The 15,675-nt window shown below is 42.5% G+C and overlaps 1 protein-coding gene across 4 annotated transcripts in view; it reads left to right on the forward strand.

Moving 5' to 3' along the window:
- Nucleotides 1–14,711, forward strand: part of cacna1sa (calcium channel, voltage-dependent, L type, alpha 1S subunit, a) — a 25,163-nt gene extending 10,452 nt beyond the window's left edge. For 2 of the 4 annotated variants that reach the window (XM_027025432.2, XM_027025434.2), the window contains 33 exons: nucleotides 258–483; nucleotides 769–976; nucleotides 1,432–1,552; nucleotides 1,677–1,791; nucleotides 1,922–2,021; nucleotides 2,350–2,419; nucleotides 2,571–2,703; nucleotides 3,148–3,277; nucleotides 3,506–3,565; nucleotides 3,697–3,803; nucleotides 4,236–4,323; nucleotides 4,476–4,583; nucleotides 5,207–5,259; nucleotides 5,387–5,533; nucleotides 6,042–6,243; nucleotides 6,415–6,573; nucleotides 6,745–6,855; nucleotides 7,053–7,136; nucleotides 7,714–7,761; nucleotides 8,743–8,769; nucleotides 8,936–9,061; nucleotides 9,563–9,628; nucleotides 10,449–10,540; nucleotides 10,959–11,118; nucleotides 11,259–11,386; nucleotides 11,498–11,594; nucleotides 11,724–11,826; nucleotides 12,042–12,143; nucleotides 12,244–12,374; nucleotides 12,456–12,581; nucleotides 12,725–12,924; nucleotides 13,041–13,071; nucleotides 13,654–14,711. In XM_027025432.2, the coding sequence (XP_026881233.2) occupies nucleotides 258–483; nucleotides 769–976; nucleotides 1,432–1,552; nucleotides 1,677–1,791; nucleotides 1,922–2,021; nucleotides 2,350–2,419; nucleotides 2,571–2,703; nucleotides 3,148–3,277; nucleotides 3,506–3,565; nucleotides 3,697–3,803; nucleotides 4,236–4,323; nucleotides 4,476–4,583; nucleotides 5,207–5,259; nucleotides 5,387–5,533; nucleotides 6,042–6,243; nucleotides 6,415–6,573; nucleotides 6,745–6,855; nucleotides 7,053–7,136; nucleotides 7,714–7,761; nucleotides 8,743–8,769; nucleotides 8,936–9,061; nucleotides 9,563–9,628; nucleotides 10,449–10,540; nucleotides 10,959–11,118; nucleotides 11,259–11,386; nucleotides 11,498–11,594; nucleotides 11,724–11,826; nucleotides 12,042–12,143; nucleotides 12,244–12,374; nucleotides 12,456–12,581; nucleotides 12,725–12,924; nucleotides 13,041–13,071; nucleotides 13,654–13,860 (3,866 nt within the window). In that variant the 3' untranslated portion in view covers nucleotides 13,861–14,711. Of the gene's footprint in view, nucleotides 1–257; nucleotides 484–768; nucleotides 977–1,431; nucleotides 1,553–1,676; nucleotides 1,792–1,921; nucleotides 2,022–2,349; nucleotides 2,420–2,570; nucleotides 2,704–3,147; nucleotides 3,278–3,505; nucleotides 3,566–3,696; nucleotides 3,804–4,235; nucleotides 4,324–4,475; nucleotides 4,584–5,206; nucleotides 5,260–5,386; nucleotides 5,534–6,041; nucleotides 6,244–6,414; nucleotides 6,574–6,744; nucleotides 6,856–7,052; nucleotides 7,137–7,713; nucleotides 7,762–8,742; nucleotides 8,770–8,935; nucleotides 9,062–9,562; nucleotides 9,629–10,448; nucleotides 10,541–10,958; nucleotides 11,119–11,258; nucleotides 11,387–11,497; nucleotides 11,595–11,723; nucleotides 11,827–12,041; nucleotides 12,182–12,243; nucleotides 12,375–12,455; nucleotides 12,582–12,724; nucleotides 12,925–13,040; nucleotides 13,072–13,653 lie in introns of those variants that run through there. The other 2 variants (XM_027025433.2, XM_027025435.2) reach the window with 2 other exon arrangements.
- Nucleotides 14,712–15,675: the final 964 nt, after the last annotated feature.

Consider the following 15,675-nt stretch of genomic DNA (forward strand, 5'->3'; position numbering starts at 1 on the left):
CAGTGTTTCATTGTGTAAATACAAGTGTTTTTAGATGCAAAGCACCTCATTCACACACACATTTGTCAGCCTGAACCTTCTCCACGAGGGTGTGCTATTATCACCCAGAGCTTCATATCAGTGATAGTGTGTCCTTGTTTATTGCTGTAATCATCGTCCATTTTCTTTACAACCTCTGTGTTACTGGATTGGATGTCACAGTGATGCTACTTTCTCTCTATTTGTGGCATTTGTCCTGTGTCTGCTATTGTCCACAGAGAACTCAAATACAGCTCTGCTTTGCCTATTTGCCATGGAGATGGTGCTTAAGATGTATGCTCTGGGCCTGCCTTCTTACTTCATGTCCCTGTTTAACCGCTTCGATTGGTTCGTGGTGTCTGTGGGCATCCTAGAGCTCCTCCTGGTGCACATGGGCGTTATGTCTGCCATGGGCATCTCTGTCATGCGCTGCATTCGCCTGTTACGCCTCATCAAAGTCACCAAGTATGCACGTGGTAGCTGTTCAAGTCTCTTCACATTCACAGCAGACTTTTACATGCCTACACTGATTCTACTTAGAAAATCTTACAATTAAATTCATTGTAATTAAATTTAAAATGTATGTATATTATACAGAAATGTGTTCTAAAGCAAATGTAATTCCACATTACAAACTGATGTAGGCTGAATTTTCTAAAGCACAGAGAAAACAACATGATGAATGACCAGTTGTCATACTGAACGCTCCATTAATTAAGTAGTAAGGGATTCACGTTACATATCTTTCAGGTACTGGACGTCTCTCAGCAACCTGGTGGCATCTCTCCTGAACTCTGTGCGCTCCATCGCATCCCTCCTCCTCCTCCTCTTCCTCTTCATCGTCATCTTCGCTCTGCTGGGTATGCAGGTGTTTGGGGGCAAGTTCAACTTCTCCGACCAGAGCATGCGCAGGAGCAACTTTGACACGTTCCCACAGGCCCTTATCACTGTCTTCCAGGTGAGCCCCCATTCTTGATTCTGAAGATATAGTCTCTCTCTCTCTCTCTCTCTCTCTCTCTCTCTCTCTCTCTCTCTCTCTTTTTTCTCTCTCTCTCTCTCTCTCTTTCTCGCTCTTGCATTTTGCCTATCTCAATTCTTTTCTTGTTAATGTTATTAAGACATTAACAAGATACTATAACTAGTTAATATGTAAACATATTTAGCAAAGAAGACTGTGTGTGTTTGTAGGGAAAGTTTATTTACGAGAAGTAGGAAAGAGGAGAGCGGAGACCGTCCGGTGACTGACTCAGGCAATGACATGTTGGTAGATTGGTTGTTGTGTGCCCTGCTCCAAGAATGATTTGTAATTTTCTTGTTGGGTCATAATATCGAAATTCTATGATATTTTGTATTTTTTAATTGCCTCTCTCTCTCTCTCTCTCTCTCTCTCTCTCTCTCTCTCTCTCTCTCTAGATTCTAACAGGAGAGGACTGGAACATTGTGATGTATGATGGCATCATGGCCCATGGAGGTCCTGTTATTCCCGGCATCCTCGTCAGCATTTACTTTATCATCCTCTTTGTCTGTGGGAACTGTATCCTTCAGGCTAGTGTGTGTGAGCTTGTGTGCACAAGTTTGTGTACGAATTAAACGTATGTAAATGTGTGTGTCTGTTTGCTTGTGTGTTTGTGTGTGTTTTCCCAAGCTGTCTAATCCAGACATCTTGCTGAACGTGTTCTTGGCTGTTGCTGTGGATAACTTGGCTGAAGCGGAGAGTCTCACCTCTGCTCAGAAAGAGAAGGCAGAGGAAAAAAAGCGCAAAAAGCTGCTAAGGTGCAACTGACCTGCGTGTGCTGTGTGCTGCATATACTGCTGACCTGCGTGCACTGTGTGTGTGTGCTGTGTGTGATGCTGACTGTGCCTGCTCCTAGCTTGCATGTGCTGTGTCCTGTGTGTGCTGTAGGGCGAGCGCTGGAGATAAGGGCGATGAGGAGAAGAGTGTACTGGCTAAGAAACTGGCAGAGCAAAGAGCGAAGGCCGAGGGAATTCCAACCACAGCCAAGGTAAGACTACAGAATGCACACTGACATGCACACTCCTCAAAAAGCCACAGACCACACACACCCCAAAAACACACACTCTGCAGTAACGCACACTGCACATACTGCAAAAACGTACATGCACACAGCACACACCACAATAACACACATTTACTATGCACTTCGCAATAACACACACACTGCATATTCCACAATAGCACACAAACCACATACTCCACTGCCACTTACACACTGCACACACAGCTCATGCCACAATATTCAGATTATGTGGACCACCAGCAGTGTGTATGAAACATTTTCTGATGTCTCGTTGCTTTTTCTGTGTGGGCAGCTGAAAGTGGATGAGTTTGAGTCCAACGTGAATGAGATCAAGGATCCTTTTCCACCCGCTGATTTTCCAGGTGAGTTGCTGCTGCAGGTGCTTCCTTATCAAATGATGGTGTAGAACACAGCACCTCCTGGTGATTGTTCAAGGCCTTTTTACTGCACTGGTCTCTTCCTACTTTTACATCCACCATCAGCATTATTGTGAGCATCTGACCTGTTGCCCAGGTGACGATGAAGAGGAGGAGCCAGACATCCCAAGCAGCCCAAGGCCTCGGCCAATGGCAGACCTGCAGCTGAAGGAAACAGTGGTGCCTATGCCTGAGGCCAGCTCGTTCTTCATCTTTGGCCCTCAAAACAAGTGAGAGCAGTGTGTTTGCACAGAGCTACAGTGAAAACATACTGCAGTGAATGCATGTTTTATATACGTGTGTGTGTGTGTGTGTGTGTTAATGTGGCTGTGTATCACATTAGAATATATGTCAACCTAAGGTTCTAGATGACCGTTCTGCCTTGGCGTTTGTTAGCCTCAGGAGGCACAGATAGATGTTTTGCTGTTTATGGTAATGTTTTCATGATGTGACACTGAACATGGTGTGATACTGAACACACTGATAATACAGATCTGTGTAAGAACACTATCCTAATTCTATAGATTATTGGGTTAAGACCTATTATTGCATTAATTTATTGTAATTGATCCCATAATTAAGTCATTCATCCTGGAGTATTAGACATATTGTTACAGGTTATTGACTACTTTTGTCTCTGGGGGATTGTAGGTGAATTTGAGCTTTCTCCCCAGGTTCCGTAAATTGTGCCACCGTATCATCAACGCCACAACCTTCACCAACATCATCCTCCTCTTCATCTTGCTCAGCAGTATCTCTTTAGCTGCTGAGGACCCAATCGACCCTGTTTCCTTTAGAAACCAGGTACAGGACCACAAGTGCGAAAATCCTGGGAATGCTACTTAATTGCAGTTCCCAGCAATCACAAATCTGAAACATTTTTTATCTGTCAGTTTTTCTGTCTGTTTTATCTGTCTGTTTTTCATTGCATTTTTCAACTACCCACTAAAATTTAAGGCACAAATAACAATACTGCTTGACTATCTCATGGCCTCTCTGGTGGGTGACGTGTTTCCTCCTGCTGGGTATTAGGCTCTGGCTTATGCTGACTATGTTTTCACATCGGTCTTCACGGCAGAAATTGTACTGAAGGTAATACTACAACATTTGAAACATCTGCAGCACCTGTAACTGTTACATCAATAACACCTGTAACTGCTGTGATGTGAGCTTGAGCCTTCTTCTGTCATGTGTCTAGCTCAGATATTGTCTGTGTGTTCCAGATGACCACATATGGCGCCTTCTTACACAAAGGCTCCTTCTGCCGAAACTCCTTTAATATCTTGGACCTCATTGTGGTCGGCGTCTCTCTGTTGTCAATGGGAATGGAGTGAGTGACAAACCTTTACATTTACATGTACATGTTCATCATTTGGCAGGAACTCTTATCAAGTGTGTATTTTTAGTGTGACAGTATAAGTGCTCCCTGGGCCTCCCCTACATTTAATCTCAGACTGCTGCTGGGTTTGAATGCTATGGTGGGTGTTGGTATGGAATTCTTGTTGTTATTGTTCTTGTAACCACCAGACCTCTGTTGGGTAATGACCTACAGTATGTGGTGATGTGTGCTGTAATGTGTGGTTATGAGTTGCCATGTATGGTGTGAAGTGATAAATTGCAGTGTATGGTGATTAGTTGCAGTCTGTGAGGACAAAGTACAGTGTGTGGCGATGAGATGCAGTGTGGTGTGATGCAGCTATAGTGTGTGGTGATGAATTTCCTGCAGTATTTATTGTTGCTTAGCTTGTGCTGATCTCTTCAGGTCTAGTGCCATCTCTGTCGTAAAGATTCTCAGAGTGCTGAGAGTTCTGCGGCCTTTACGAGCTATAAACAGAGCAAAAGGGCTAAAAGTGAGTTACAGCACTGATCTAGGGCCAACTTCCCATGGCACATACTCACATCAATTAAAAACATGAAAGACAAGCATTGATCAGAGATCAGAATTTTGACACAAACATGAAATCTGCAGTATCATCCTGTGTTTTCTCGTGTGTTTTCCCAGCATGTGGTCCAGTGTGTGTTTGTGGCCATTAAGACTATTGGAAATATTGTGCTGGTTACCATGCTCCTGGACTTCATGTTTGCCTGCATTGGAGTCCAGCTCTTCAAGGTGAGAAGCTCAAAAACAAGAAGCAGGAAGAAGAGTACTGAGTTTGGAATTATAGCTGTAAATGTGCTGTGAACATGCTCTCACAAAATGCAAGAGGATCTATACTTTCTGTAACGTTGGCCCGAGTGCCGCAGGGCGTGGAGCAGGACGCACAGACTCCCTTGATGTGGTGAAACATTTATTGACATTAAACACAAACGACATTGGTGGCACTCACACATAGTGAACATGAACACAAACAGTTAAACACTAACAACATCAACTATAACAACTATATAAACATCAATGTGACATAAGCAAACGACATCGACCAACAATGAGGCGTGCACTGACGGGGGTTTAAATAGACAGACAAACACTCAACGTTAAACCCCGTGCAGGTGCATGACATCACGGAGGGCATGGTTACAAACGAGGTTGAACCGCCCTGCAAGCGGCAGGCTGTACCACGTGACTCGTGGGGGCAGAGCGTCCTGTGACACTTTCATGCATTTTCTTATGATTCTCTGAAATATTTTTTTACATATTAATATAAACATAAATATAAGCAATTTGCTGTTGGTGTGATTTTGATACTATTTGCAGGCCTTGTGATTCCATTTTTTTTCCTGTAATAACCACAGGGTAAATTTTATGCATGCACAGATCCACTCAAAATGACTGAAGTAGAATGCAAGTAAGTTTTTCTCATTCTCTCCTCTTTTACTGTGGATGGGAATGTAGTTGATTGGTGTAACTTTTAGCGATGGTGGGATAATATTTCTCTTGGCCTACATTGCCTTGCTCTGCTGTGGGATTCTCAGGGGCAATTTCATCAAATACCAGGAGAACAATCTGCACGACATGGTGATTCATCACCGGGAGTGGATCAATAGCGACCTCAACTTTGACAATGTGCTGAACGGCATGCTGACGCTCTTCACTGTGTCCACGTTCGAGGGCTGGCCCAAGTAATACCCACACTGCCATGGAGCATCTCCCCTCACATACCCACCCTCACACTTCACACACCTGCACTCACACTTCACATACCTGCACTCACACTTCACACACCTGCACTCACACTTCACATACCTGCACTCACACTTCACATACCTGCACTCACACTTCACATTCTCGCCCTCACACTTCACATACCTGCACTCACACTTCAAATACCTGCACTCACACTTCACATACCTGCACTCACGCTTCACATACCCGCCCTCACACTTCACATACCCGCCCTCACACTTCACATACCCGCCCTCACGCTTCACACACCCGCCCTCACACTTCACATACCCGCCCTCACACTTCACACACCCGCCCTCACACTTCACATACCCGCCCTCACACTTCATAGATTCACATCCCCACCCTCACACATCCAGCAGAAATATTGCATTGTCTGTGCACCTTTTTCAACTATTCTACATGTATATGAACATGTATTTGTTGCCACTGCTGTGTGTGTAGGCTGCTGTATAAAGCAATTGACTCCAGCATGGAAGATGTTGGCCCTGTATACAATAACCGCACAGAGATCTCCATCTTCTTCATCCTCTACCTCATCCTCATTGCCTTCTTCATGATGAACATCTTCGTTGGCTTCGTCATTGTCACCTTCCAGGAGCAGGGAGAACAGGAGTACAAGAACTGTGAACTAGACAAGAACCAGGTAGGTACACCACCCACTTACACAGGTACAGCATCTAGTTGAACAGCTTTCCTACCCACCTCTTCAGGTACACCATCAACCTATCAAAGTGTAGCTCTGGTTCACTTTCAATTAGCTATCTATCTATCTATCTATCTATATATACACACTGTATCTGTGTCCTTTCTCCAGCGCCAGTGTGTGCAGTATGCTCTGAAAGCTCGCCCACTTCGGTGCTACATTCCCAAAAACCCTTACCAGTACCAGGTGTGGTACATTGTCACGTCCTGCTACTTCGAGTACCTCATGTTCCTCCTCATCATGCTCAACACCATGTGCCTAGGCATGCAGGTATGCTGCCAACACCTCAGTATGTCCCTGCATTATGTAACATAAATCAGATATGCTCACAGCCATGACTTCCATATCAAAGCCATCTTATTTTCTGCATGCCCAAAATATTGCTATATCTAAATTATCTGTTCTATTCTGCTGTGTTCTATTCTCTTTGTTTTTCTGTAGCACTGTAACCAATCAGAGCACATTACCCACCTGTCAGACATGCTGAATGTGATTTTCACCGTGCTCTTTACTATAGAGTTGATTCTTAAGCTTGGAGCCTTTAAGGCAAAGGTCAGTCTATACCTAATTCAATACACTGTAATGTCCCATTATTCCATACAAACAAAAATGTAAAGTCTTTTTTTTCTTTATCCCAAAGACTATAGCTAAGATAACTACATTACATGCAGCTCTATATCACAATATATTTGATATATGGGTACGTTAATCTGATAAGTTTATAACAGTGATTCACCTCTATTTCCCAGGGCTATTTTGGGGATCCCTGGAATGTCTTTGACTTTGTCATTGTCGTGGGCAGCATTGTTGATGTCATTCTGAGTGAGATTGATGTATGTATCATTCATGAATCCTTCAATATTACCCGCAGGTTAATATAAAGGTTTATGTAAGTGCTATAGAGAGTTGTTTCAACTGTGCTGACTGTCTGGACTGTATCCATCTCATAATTTGCCAGCGACACTCCAGCCACACCCCCCTGTCAGCCCTCCTCTTCAACTCTAGCTCACCTGAGCTGGCCAGTACCTGTACCTGTCTCCCCTGGCTCTGCCCCCAGCCCCACCCACCACTGTTCTGTGGTGTGCAGTTGTCAATCATTTCACAATTACATGAACTAGCTCTTCTTCTTCCTCTGTCCCTCTCTAATCCTCCCCCCCTTTGTCTGCTTTTCTCTGTCTCTCTCTCTCTCTCTCTCTCTCTCTCTCTCTCTCTCTCTCTCTCCATAACCCTCTCTTGACCCCTTTCCTCTCTTTCTGTCTTCTCTCTTTCTCTCTCTCTATCCTTTCATCTTTCTCCATCTGTCTCTCTTTGTTCCCACAACTCCTTTCTCTCTCTCTCTCTCTCTCTCTCTCTCTCTCTCTCTCTCTCTCTCTCTCTCTCTCTCTCTCGCTACATCCTTCTCTCCTGCAGGCTGCTATGGCTGCCCAGGGAGGACTTTACTGTCTAACTGGTTGTGCGGTAATTATCACTCAGTGTGGCCTTTCTTTGGCCTTGGACACATTTACAATGCCAAAAGTGGTTTACCTTTGATAGCCCTTTTATTTTGTCTTTAGTGTTGGACTGGGTATGGCATGGTATATGATGCCACTTTTAGAAGACTTGCTAAAGTATTTTACAGTAGGTCAGATGTTCTCCTGAAATTAACACTAGCATCCTGCAACATTTAGTTCAGAGTCTAAACGTGGCAATTAGTCATAAGTACAATAATCATATACTTCCCATCTGCAGGCTGAAAAAAAATCAAAAAGAATTTTAAAAAGGACTCAAAAGGATTGAGGAATCAGGAGTCAACATGCATGGATGAGTCCTAAATAAATCCCTCACTGCAGATGTTAGCATCTGTTGATTGGTGTAGATTTGTAGTTAGATTTGTAGACAGTGGTTAAGTAATTTGAGGAAGTGGTTAAGTATTTGAAGAAATGTTTTGGGATTGGTAATTAGCAGTTGCAGCCATTAGGTTGTGGTTTGCTTGACCATACATTTGTGATTTGCATGATATTTGTATTAGTAAATGATCACTGTCTCCACTGTTTTGCAAAAAGTTAATTAGGAATGAAGACTGATGTGTAAGAAATGAGAAAGTATTCACTGTTGTGCAAAAATTGTTTGCTATTTTGCTCATATGTATTTGGAACTGACAACATGCACTGATGGCTTGGCTGGTGCACTTTAGCACATGAGAAAAACAAATTTAGGCTAAAAAGGTTGAATATTGTCTTTAATGAAGGAGATATTAACTGTAAATCTGCTACTAATCCATTAATGATGTATACTAAAACAGATTAATGATGTATACTAAAACAGATTCCTTTCCATTGTAATTATCTGTATACTTTCACTGAGTAAAACTTAATGGCCTGAGCAGTTTGGTGTATCATAAAAATCTAAAATCTGAAAACAGTTGCATAATAAATGTGTTTGTCCCTATTCTATCCTCAGGAGGTAAACCCAATGCAAGCCATAGCTGTAAGTTCTGACATACAAGTCTACAATGTTTGTACTTCTTTAATAAATGAAAGGCATGTATTTTGTTTAATTTTTTTATTGTAAAATGTGTTCTTTTTCTTCATAAATTAACTTATGACAGACCTAGAAGGTCCTTATGAGAGACTGGGCTCATGCTTTTGTGCAGGACACGGAGAATATGAGTGTGTCTATCACACTGTTCCGGCTCTTCCGGGTGATGCGTCTGGTGAAGCTCCTCAATCGTTTTGAGGGGATTCGGAACCTGTTGTGGACTTTTATCAAGTCCTTTCAGGTCAGATGCACAAATATACCAGTATCTACAGGGAGACCAGTATGTACAGACCAACATTTACGGAGATACAAGCATTTACAGGGAGACTAGTATTTACAGAGACAAACATTTACAGAGATACAAGCATTTACAGGGAGACTAGTATTTACAGAGACCAACATTTACAGAGATACAAGCATTCACAGAAGGACCAATGCACTCACCATGCTGTTATCATCCCATATCAACTAGCGAAAGGCTTGAAATTCAGCGGAAGTTGAATAAGGTAGGCTAGAGCAGGGAAGACACCATGTAGTTTTGTAATCCTCTTAAACGGACATCTAACATCACAGGCTTATGGTCTGACACTTTTATGTGTTTATGGTGATGATATTTTAATGTAATTTATTCACTGTCCTGTTTTGTGCGTGTATGTGGGTGTGTGTGCGTATGTTTGTATGTGTGTTTGTGTGTATGTGTGTTTGTGTGTGTGTATGTGTGTGTGTGTGTGTCCGTGTACAGGCTCTGCCATATGTGGCTTTGCTTATTGTCATGCTTTTCTTCATCTATGCTGTTATAGGCATGCAGGTGAGACCAAACACTCATACACACATACACACACATACTCACATACACACATACTCACAAACACACATATTCACATACACACATATTCACATACACACTCATACACACATACACACACATACTCACATAAACACACATAATCACATACACACATACTCACATATACACTCATACACACATACACACATACTCACATACACACATATTCACATACACACATACTCACATACACACTCATACACACATACACACACATACTCACATAAACACACATAATCACATACACACATACTCACATACACACTCATACACACATACACACATACTCACATAAACACACATACTCATATACACACATACTCACATACACACTCATACACACATACTCACATACACACATATTCACATACACACATACTCACATACTCACATACACACTCATACACACATACTCACATACACACTCATACACGCATACACACACATACTCACATACACACATACACACACATACACACATACACACTCATACACACATACACCCCTGCTCACATACACACACACTCACATACACACATACTCACATACACACACATACTCACATACACACATACTCACATACACTCATACACACATACACACATGCTCATATACACACATATACTCACATGCACATGCACTCACAAACATATAAACATTCTGATTCAGTGTAACTCTGGCAGTGACAGGATTGTCTGGGTGAATAAACAAAAGTGAAGTGAAAAAATCTGTTGCCTTACTGAAAGAGCTCAGTTACTGGTGCTGTCTCTGCCCCCTATAGGTATTTGGGAAAATTGCACTAATTGATGGAACAGTGATTAATCGCAACAACAACTTCCAAACGTTTCCACAGGCTGTTTTAGCACTGTTCAGGTGAGCCTAACCCTAACCCTAACCCTAACCCTAACCCTTAGGTGAGATCCATCACCTAAATCAGGAGCACTGCTGTGTCCTAAATCCATGTATGTGTGAGTGTGCGAGTGTGTGCAGGTGTTTTAGGGTATGGAGCTCACCCAGGTGTTTGTTTTGTGTATGTGTTCTAGAGCTGGTGACGAGCCCACCCATATGTGTGAATGTGTGTTGGTGTGTGCAGCTATTTTAGAGTTTGGTGTTCACCCATATGTGTATGCGGGTCATTTAGAGATGGTGTAGAGCTCACCTCTGTGTGTGTTTGTGTATGTGTGTGTGTCTGTGTGTCTGTGTGTGTGTGTGTGTGTGTGTGCGTCTGTGTGTGTGTGTGCGTCTGTGTGTGTGTGTGTGCGTGTGTGTGCATGTGCGTCTGTGTGCGCAGATGTGCCACAGGTGAGGCCTGGCAGGAGGTGATGTTGGGGTGTCTGTATGGTCAGCGCTGTGACCCCAAGTCTGACTACCTTCCTGGGGAGGAGTACACCTGTGGTTCAGGCATCGCTGTCCTCTACTTCATGAGCTTCTACATGCTCTGTGCTTTTTTGGTGAACGTTATTCGGATATACGCACATGCACACACCCTAAACATACACACGCATGCACATACCCTAAAAATACACAAACACACCCACCCTACATATATGCAGGTATACACAGAACTGATTTTGTGTGTACTCCTGTTTAGATCATTAACCTGTTTGTGGCCGTCATCATGGATAACTTTGACTATCTAACTCGTGATTGGTCCATCCTTGGGCCACATCATCTTGACGAGTTTAAGAAGATCTGGGCAGAGTATGACCCTGAGGCTACGTGAGTAAACAACCAATCAACTGAGAGCTTTGGCATGCATCAAATTGTGCAGTACACAGCTCCACTACCTGGAAGCTCCACTACTACTATAATGCCTGTGCCCTCCCACAGAGGACGCATTAAACACCTGGATGTAGTGACTCTGCTGAGGAGAATCCAGCCCCCGCTTGGGTTTGGCAAGTTTTGTCCCCATCGTGTTGCTTGCAAGGTAATATACAGAAACGAACACACAGGTGTTTAATACAGCCAACACAAACATTTACCCTGTAATTAAATTCTACCCTACAGCATGTCTGATTTTACATGCGTGATTTTGTGTTTGGTCATGTGGTTACAGAGATTGATCTCCATGAACATGCCTCTGAACAGTGATGGAACAGTTACCTTCAATGCCACGCTATTTGCCCTGGTTCGAACTGCTCTCAGGATCAAAACAGAAGGTATACATGCACATAAACTCATGCATACCTGTATGCAAAGAGATTAAAACAAATTACACACACAGTACACTTATCTTATAGTGAGATATTGAGAACATGTTACTGCCTTTCCCTCACACACCCAGAGAAAAGTTTTCATAAGCATTAAACATAATCAAGTTTTTACAATCATAAACACAACCGCATACCTCATCTGCTTTTACCTTACTGGTCAGGTAACTTCCAGCAAGCCAATGAGGAGCTACGAGCTATTATAAAGAAAATCTGGAAACGGACCAGCATGAAGCTGCTGGACCAGGTCATTCCACCCGTTGGAGGTCAGCAGAGATGATGCCAAAGGCGCAGACCTCTGGAGGTGGGTGCGTGTGCGTGTGTGTGGGGACATGTGGGGGTAGCTCATACAACCATGTGTTTCAGATGATGAGGTGACAGTGGGGAAGTTCTACGCCACGTTCCTGATCCAGGAGCACTTCAGAAAGTTTATGAAGCGACAGGAGGAATATTTTGGCTACCGGCCAGCCAAGAAGAAAACCACCAGTGAGATCCAGGTGAGACCTCCAGACCATCTTCCTCTCAGCTCATCATAGCCCACGGACCTCTTAAGCCCCCCCCACGCCTTTCCATTGTAGGCTGGTCTGCGCAGCATTGAAGAGGAGGCCGCGCCAGAGCTGCAAAGGACGATCTCTGGCGACCTGCTGAATGAAGAGGAACTGGAGAGAGCCATGGATGACGTAGCCGAGGACGCCATCTTCAGGGTATGTGAAAAAAAACCTACTGTCAGTGGAGTGGCCCACTATAGTAAATTTACAGAATGTCAAATAAGCCTGCTGCCTTCAAGCTGTGACACAGTAGCTCTTTAAATCTGTCTGTCTCTGCGTCTGTCTCCATGGTTTACCAGCGTGCCGGTGGTTTGTTTGGCAACCATGCTGACCCATTCACTCTACAGCCGGGAAGCCCTCTGCCTACTCAGGTGACCAGCCAGCGCCCCCTACAGATTGCAAACAGCAGGTCAGAGGAGGTTGTGCCCAGTTCTTCCTCTTACTTTGCCTACCTCCCCAATATAGACAACTACAACACAAACAACAACATCACACAAAGGTAAGCGTAGGCGCGGCATTCTAGAGGATGTGGCTTCATGTCTGGGTGTGTGTATTTTGTACAGCGAGAAGTTTGGTAAACTATGACAATTATATGATAAATGCATCACTTTTCAGGTTTTCATATGAGGATATTGATTGCATCCAGGCAAGCCTTGCTTCACCCATGACACACACTCAACCTTTTGCAGGCACACAAGACATTACAGTTACATACACTACAGCACATAATATATTACAACACAACACACTGCAGCTCATAGTCAAAGTCAAAGTCAACAGTTACAACAGTTGTTGGCACAAAGCAGCTTTACAAAGCATAGCATATTAGAACACTCAACACACTACAGACACACGCACTACAGTACATAAAATAATCCAGCACACAGCACACTATAGAAACATACACTATAGCACACAACACCCTATAGACACACAACATACTATATCACACAACAGACTAAACACATGCACTAAAACACGCAACACATTGCACACAAACATGCAACACTGAAAATCCATATTGTGCATGGTCCCTCCTAACAGCATACTTAGGTCTACCACTTGGCCTGGACAAGTTTTTTTAAATCTCACAAATAGGCTTTTTTTTGCATTTACCACAGTTAATCATTTTGACTACACTTTGTATCATATACATTGGCTTTAAGGGTGGCAGTGAGCCCTAGTAAAGTTCTACAGAGGGATTCTTCATTCTCATTACTGTTTGTAGGTGCTGAATGCAGGCGTAGTGGCCACGCTGGCCGCAGACCATGACTTTGTTAGCGTGACAAAGGCGGAGCTGGCTGCTACTCTGCATATGAACATCCACCAGCTGGACAGCAAAGCAGCTGCAATTTTAAACGCATGTGCAAGGCATGGAGCTAGCACTTTAGCCGCACCCTCTCCCACATGCAATGACATACACAGCCTGGTGTAAACCAAAAAATGAATGTCAAAAGTCTGTGAATGTTTCAATTTGCTGGAAACAAAATATGCTACATCCCATAATGCATCAGTGGGTGACTGGCGATGGGAGCTATTTGACTACAGTTTTTTTTTCAGTCACATAAGACATTTTAAAGAAACTGGGTTTTAGGTGGCAAACACTAAGCTAATGCTTACATTTGCTACATTTCTTATGCAACTCATTTTTCATAGCCCACATACATCAGAAATGATAGATACTATCAAAAAGACACATTTTAAACCTATTTTGGCAATACACAAGGCCCAGATTAGGCCTAAATTACATCGTATGCAAAGTACATAAAAGATGTTTTTTCCCCAAAATATGGTGCACTTATTGTGGTTCACTGTATTAAATGAGATGATGTTTTGTTGTTAGCAAGTAAAACTGTAAGGCCTGCTTGTCTTATTGCTGGTAAATATGAATGCTAACCAGTAGAACAGTCCCTGAAAAAGTGCCCTTAACAGCACTATGGAAAATTCATGAGTTGCAGTAGTTCGGCACTTCAGCGCCATCTGGTGAAAATAAATACTGCACTGGGTTAAATTGCGTGACTCACTCAGTCATGAACTTCATTTCATGATCATTTGACCATCCCTGTGTGCTAGGACAAACAGAGCTGCGTATGCACAGCCCGAGTAGTGTGAAGCCTATAAGTATTGTCTGCTTGCACAGATTTTACAGGTTTGAATATGTCATCTATTGTTACTAGCGCTTTTAAAATGTAATCTTGTACATATACCAATGGAACTGGATTTGTATTAGCTAAGGAGTCTAAATAATAATTAAATTATGCACTTAATCACTTTTTGCTGACTTTATTGCATTTGAGTGATGTCCTTTATTTTACTTTTTCTTCCAATTCTCTAAGTTCACTATCATATAGGCCTCTGTTTTTCTAATCAGGGTCATGGTCAAATATGTGATCAAGGCCTCGTACACAGAGAATATTTTGCTATGTAAATGTAAACAAATCCCCAGGGAGGTAATTATATAGCTAGCTTGGGTCTGTGTGTTTTGTACTACCATGTTGTGCCTTTATATGACAATAGTAAAAGACAATGTTTGGTCTCAGAGGGGCAGCCCAAGACGGACGTGTAACGGTGGTGGCCCGAGTGCTGAAGGGTGAGGGGCAGGACGCACAGGCTCCAGCCACGTGGACAAATATTTATTATTACATAAAGACAGCGGCACTCACATATAACACTAGAAATGAACATGAACATGAAACCGTTAACATGGAACAAACCACGTGACTGGCGTGAGGTGAGCGTTCCGTGACAGGACGAAGACTGAGAGTCTGAACTTTGTGTGTGTATGTGTGTATATGAATGATTAATTTCACATATTCATAATAGTTTATACCAGTCACAGCTGTACAAATTTCAAATTTGCTACATAACATTGAAAACATTAACAGTGAAAAGTTATGGTTATTTTTATGTTTTCAGCCATGTTTGTAGTTAAGCCTATGAAGTTCAGATGAACAAAATCATATTTATGATAGGAAAAAAACTCAGTCAAATTTAGCCCAGATCACAAGCGGAGAGTTAAGTCACAATTTAATATGCTTTAAGCCCTAATCTCATACATAAGAGAATATTGTGATCTATCAAATCCTTTTCTTTGTACAACTATAGGTATATATGTAAATCAAAATGTTTAATTCAACTTGAGCAAAATGAGCATAAGTGTACAAAAAATTGCTAGATTATCCATATAACACACAAAACATTCAGAAAAGTAATGATGCGAGGACATGTTTCTATGTTTGATGTTGAAGTT

This window comes from Electrophorus electricus, chromosome 20 (assembly GCF_013358815.1).
Source record: "Electrophorus electricus isolate fEleEle1 chromosome 20, fEleEle1.pri, whole genome shotgun sequence".
In the NCBI taxonomy this organism is placed as follows: domain Eukaryota; kingdom Metazoa; phylum Chordata; class Actinopteri; order Gymnotiformes; family Gymnotidae; genus Electrophorus; species Electrophorus electricus.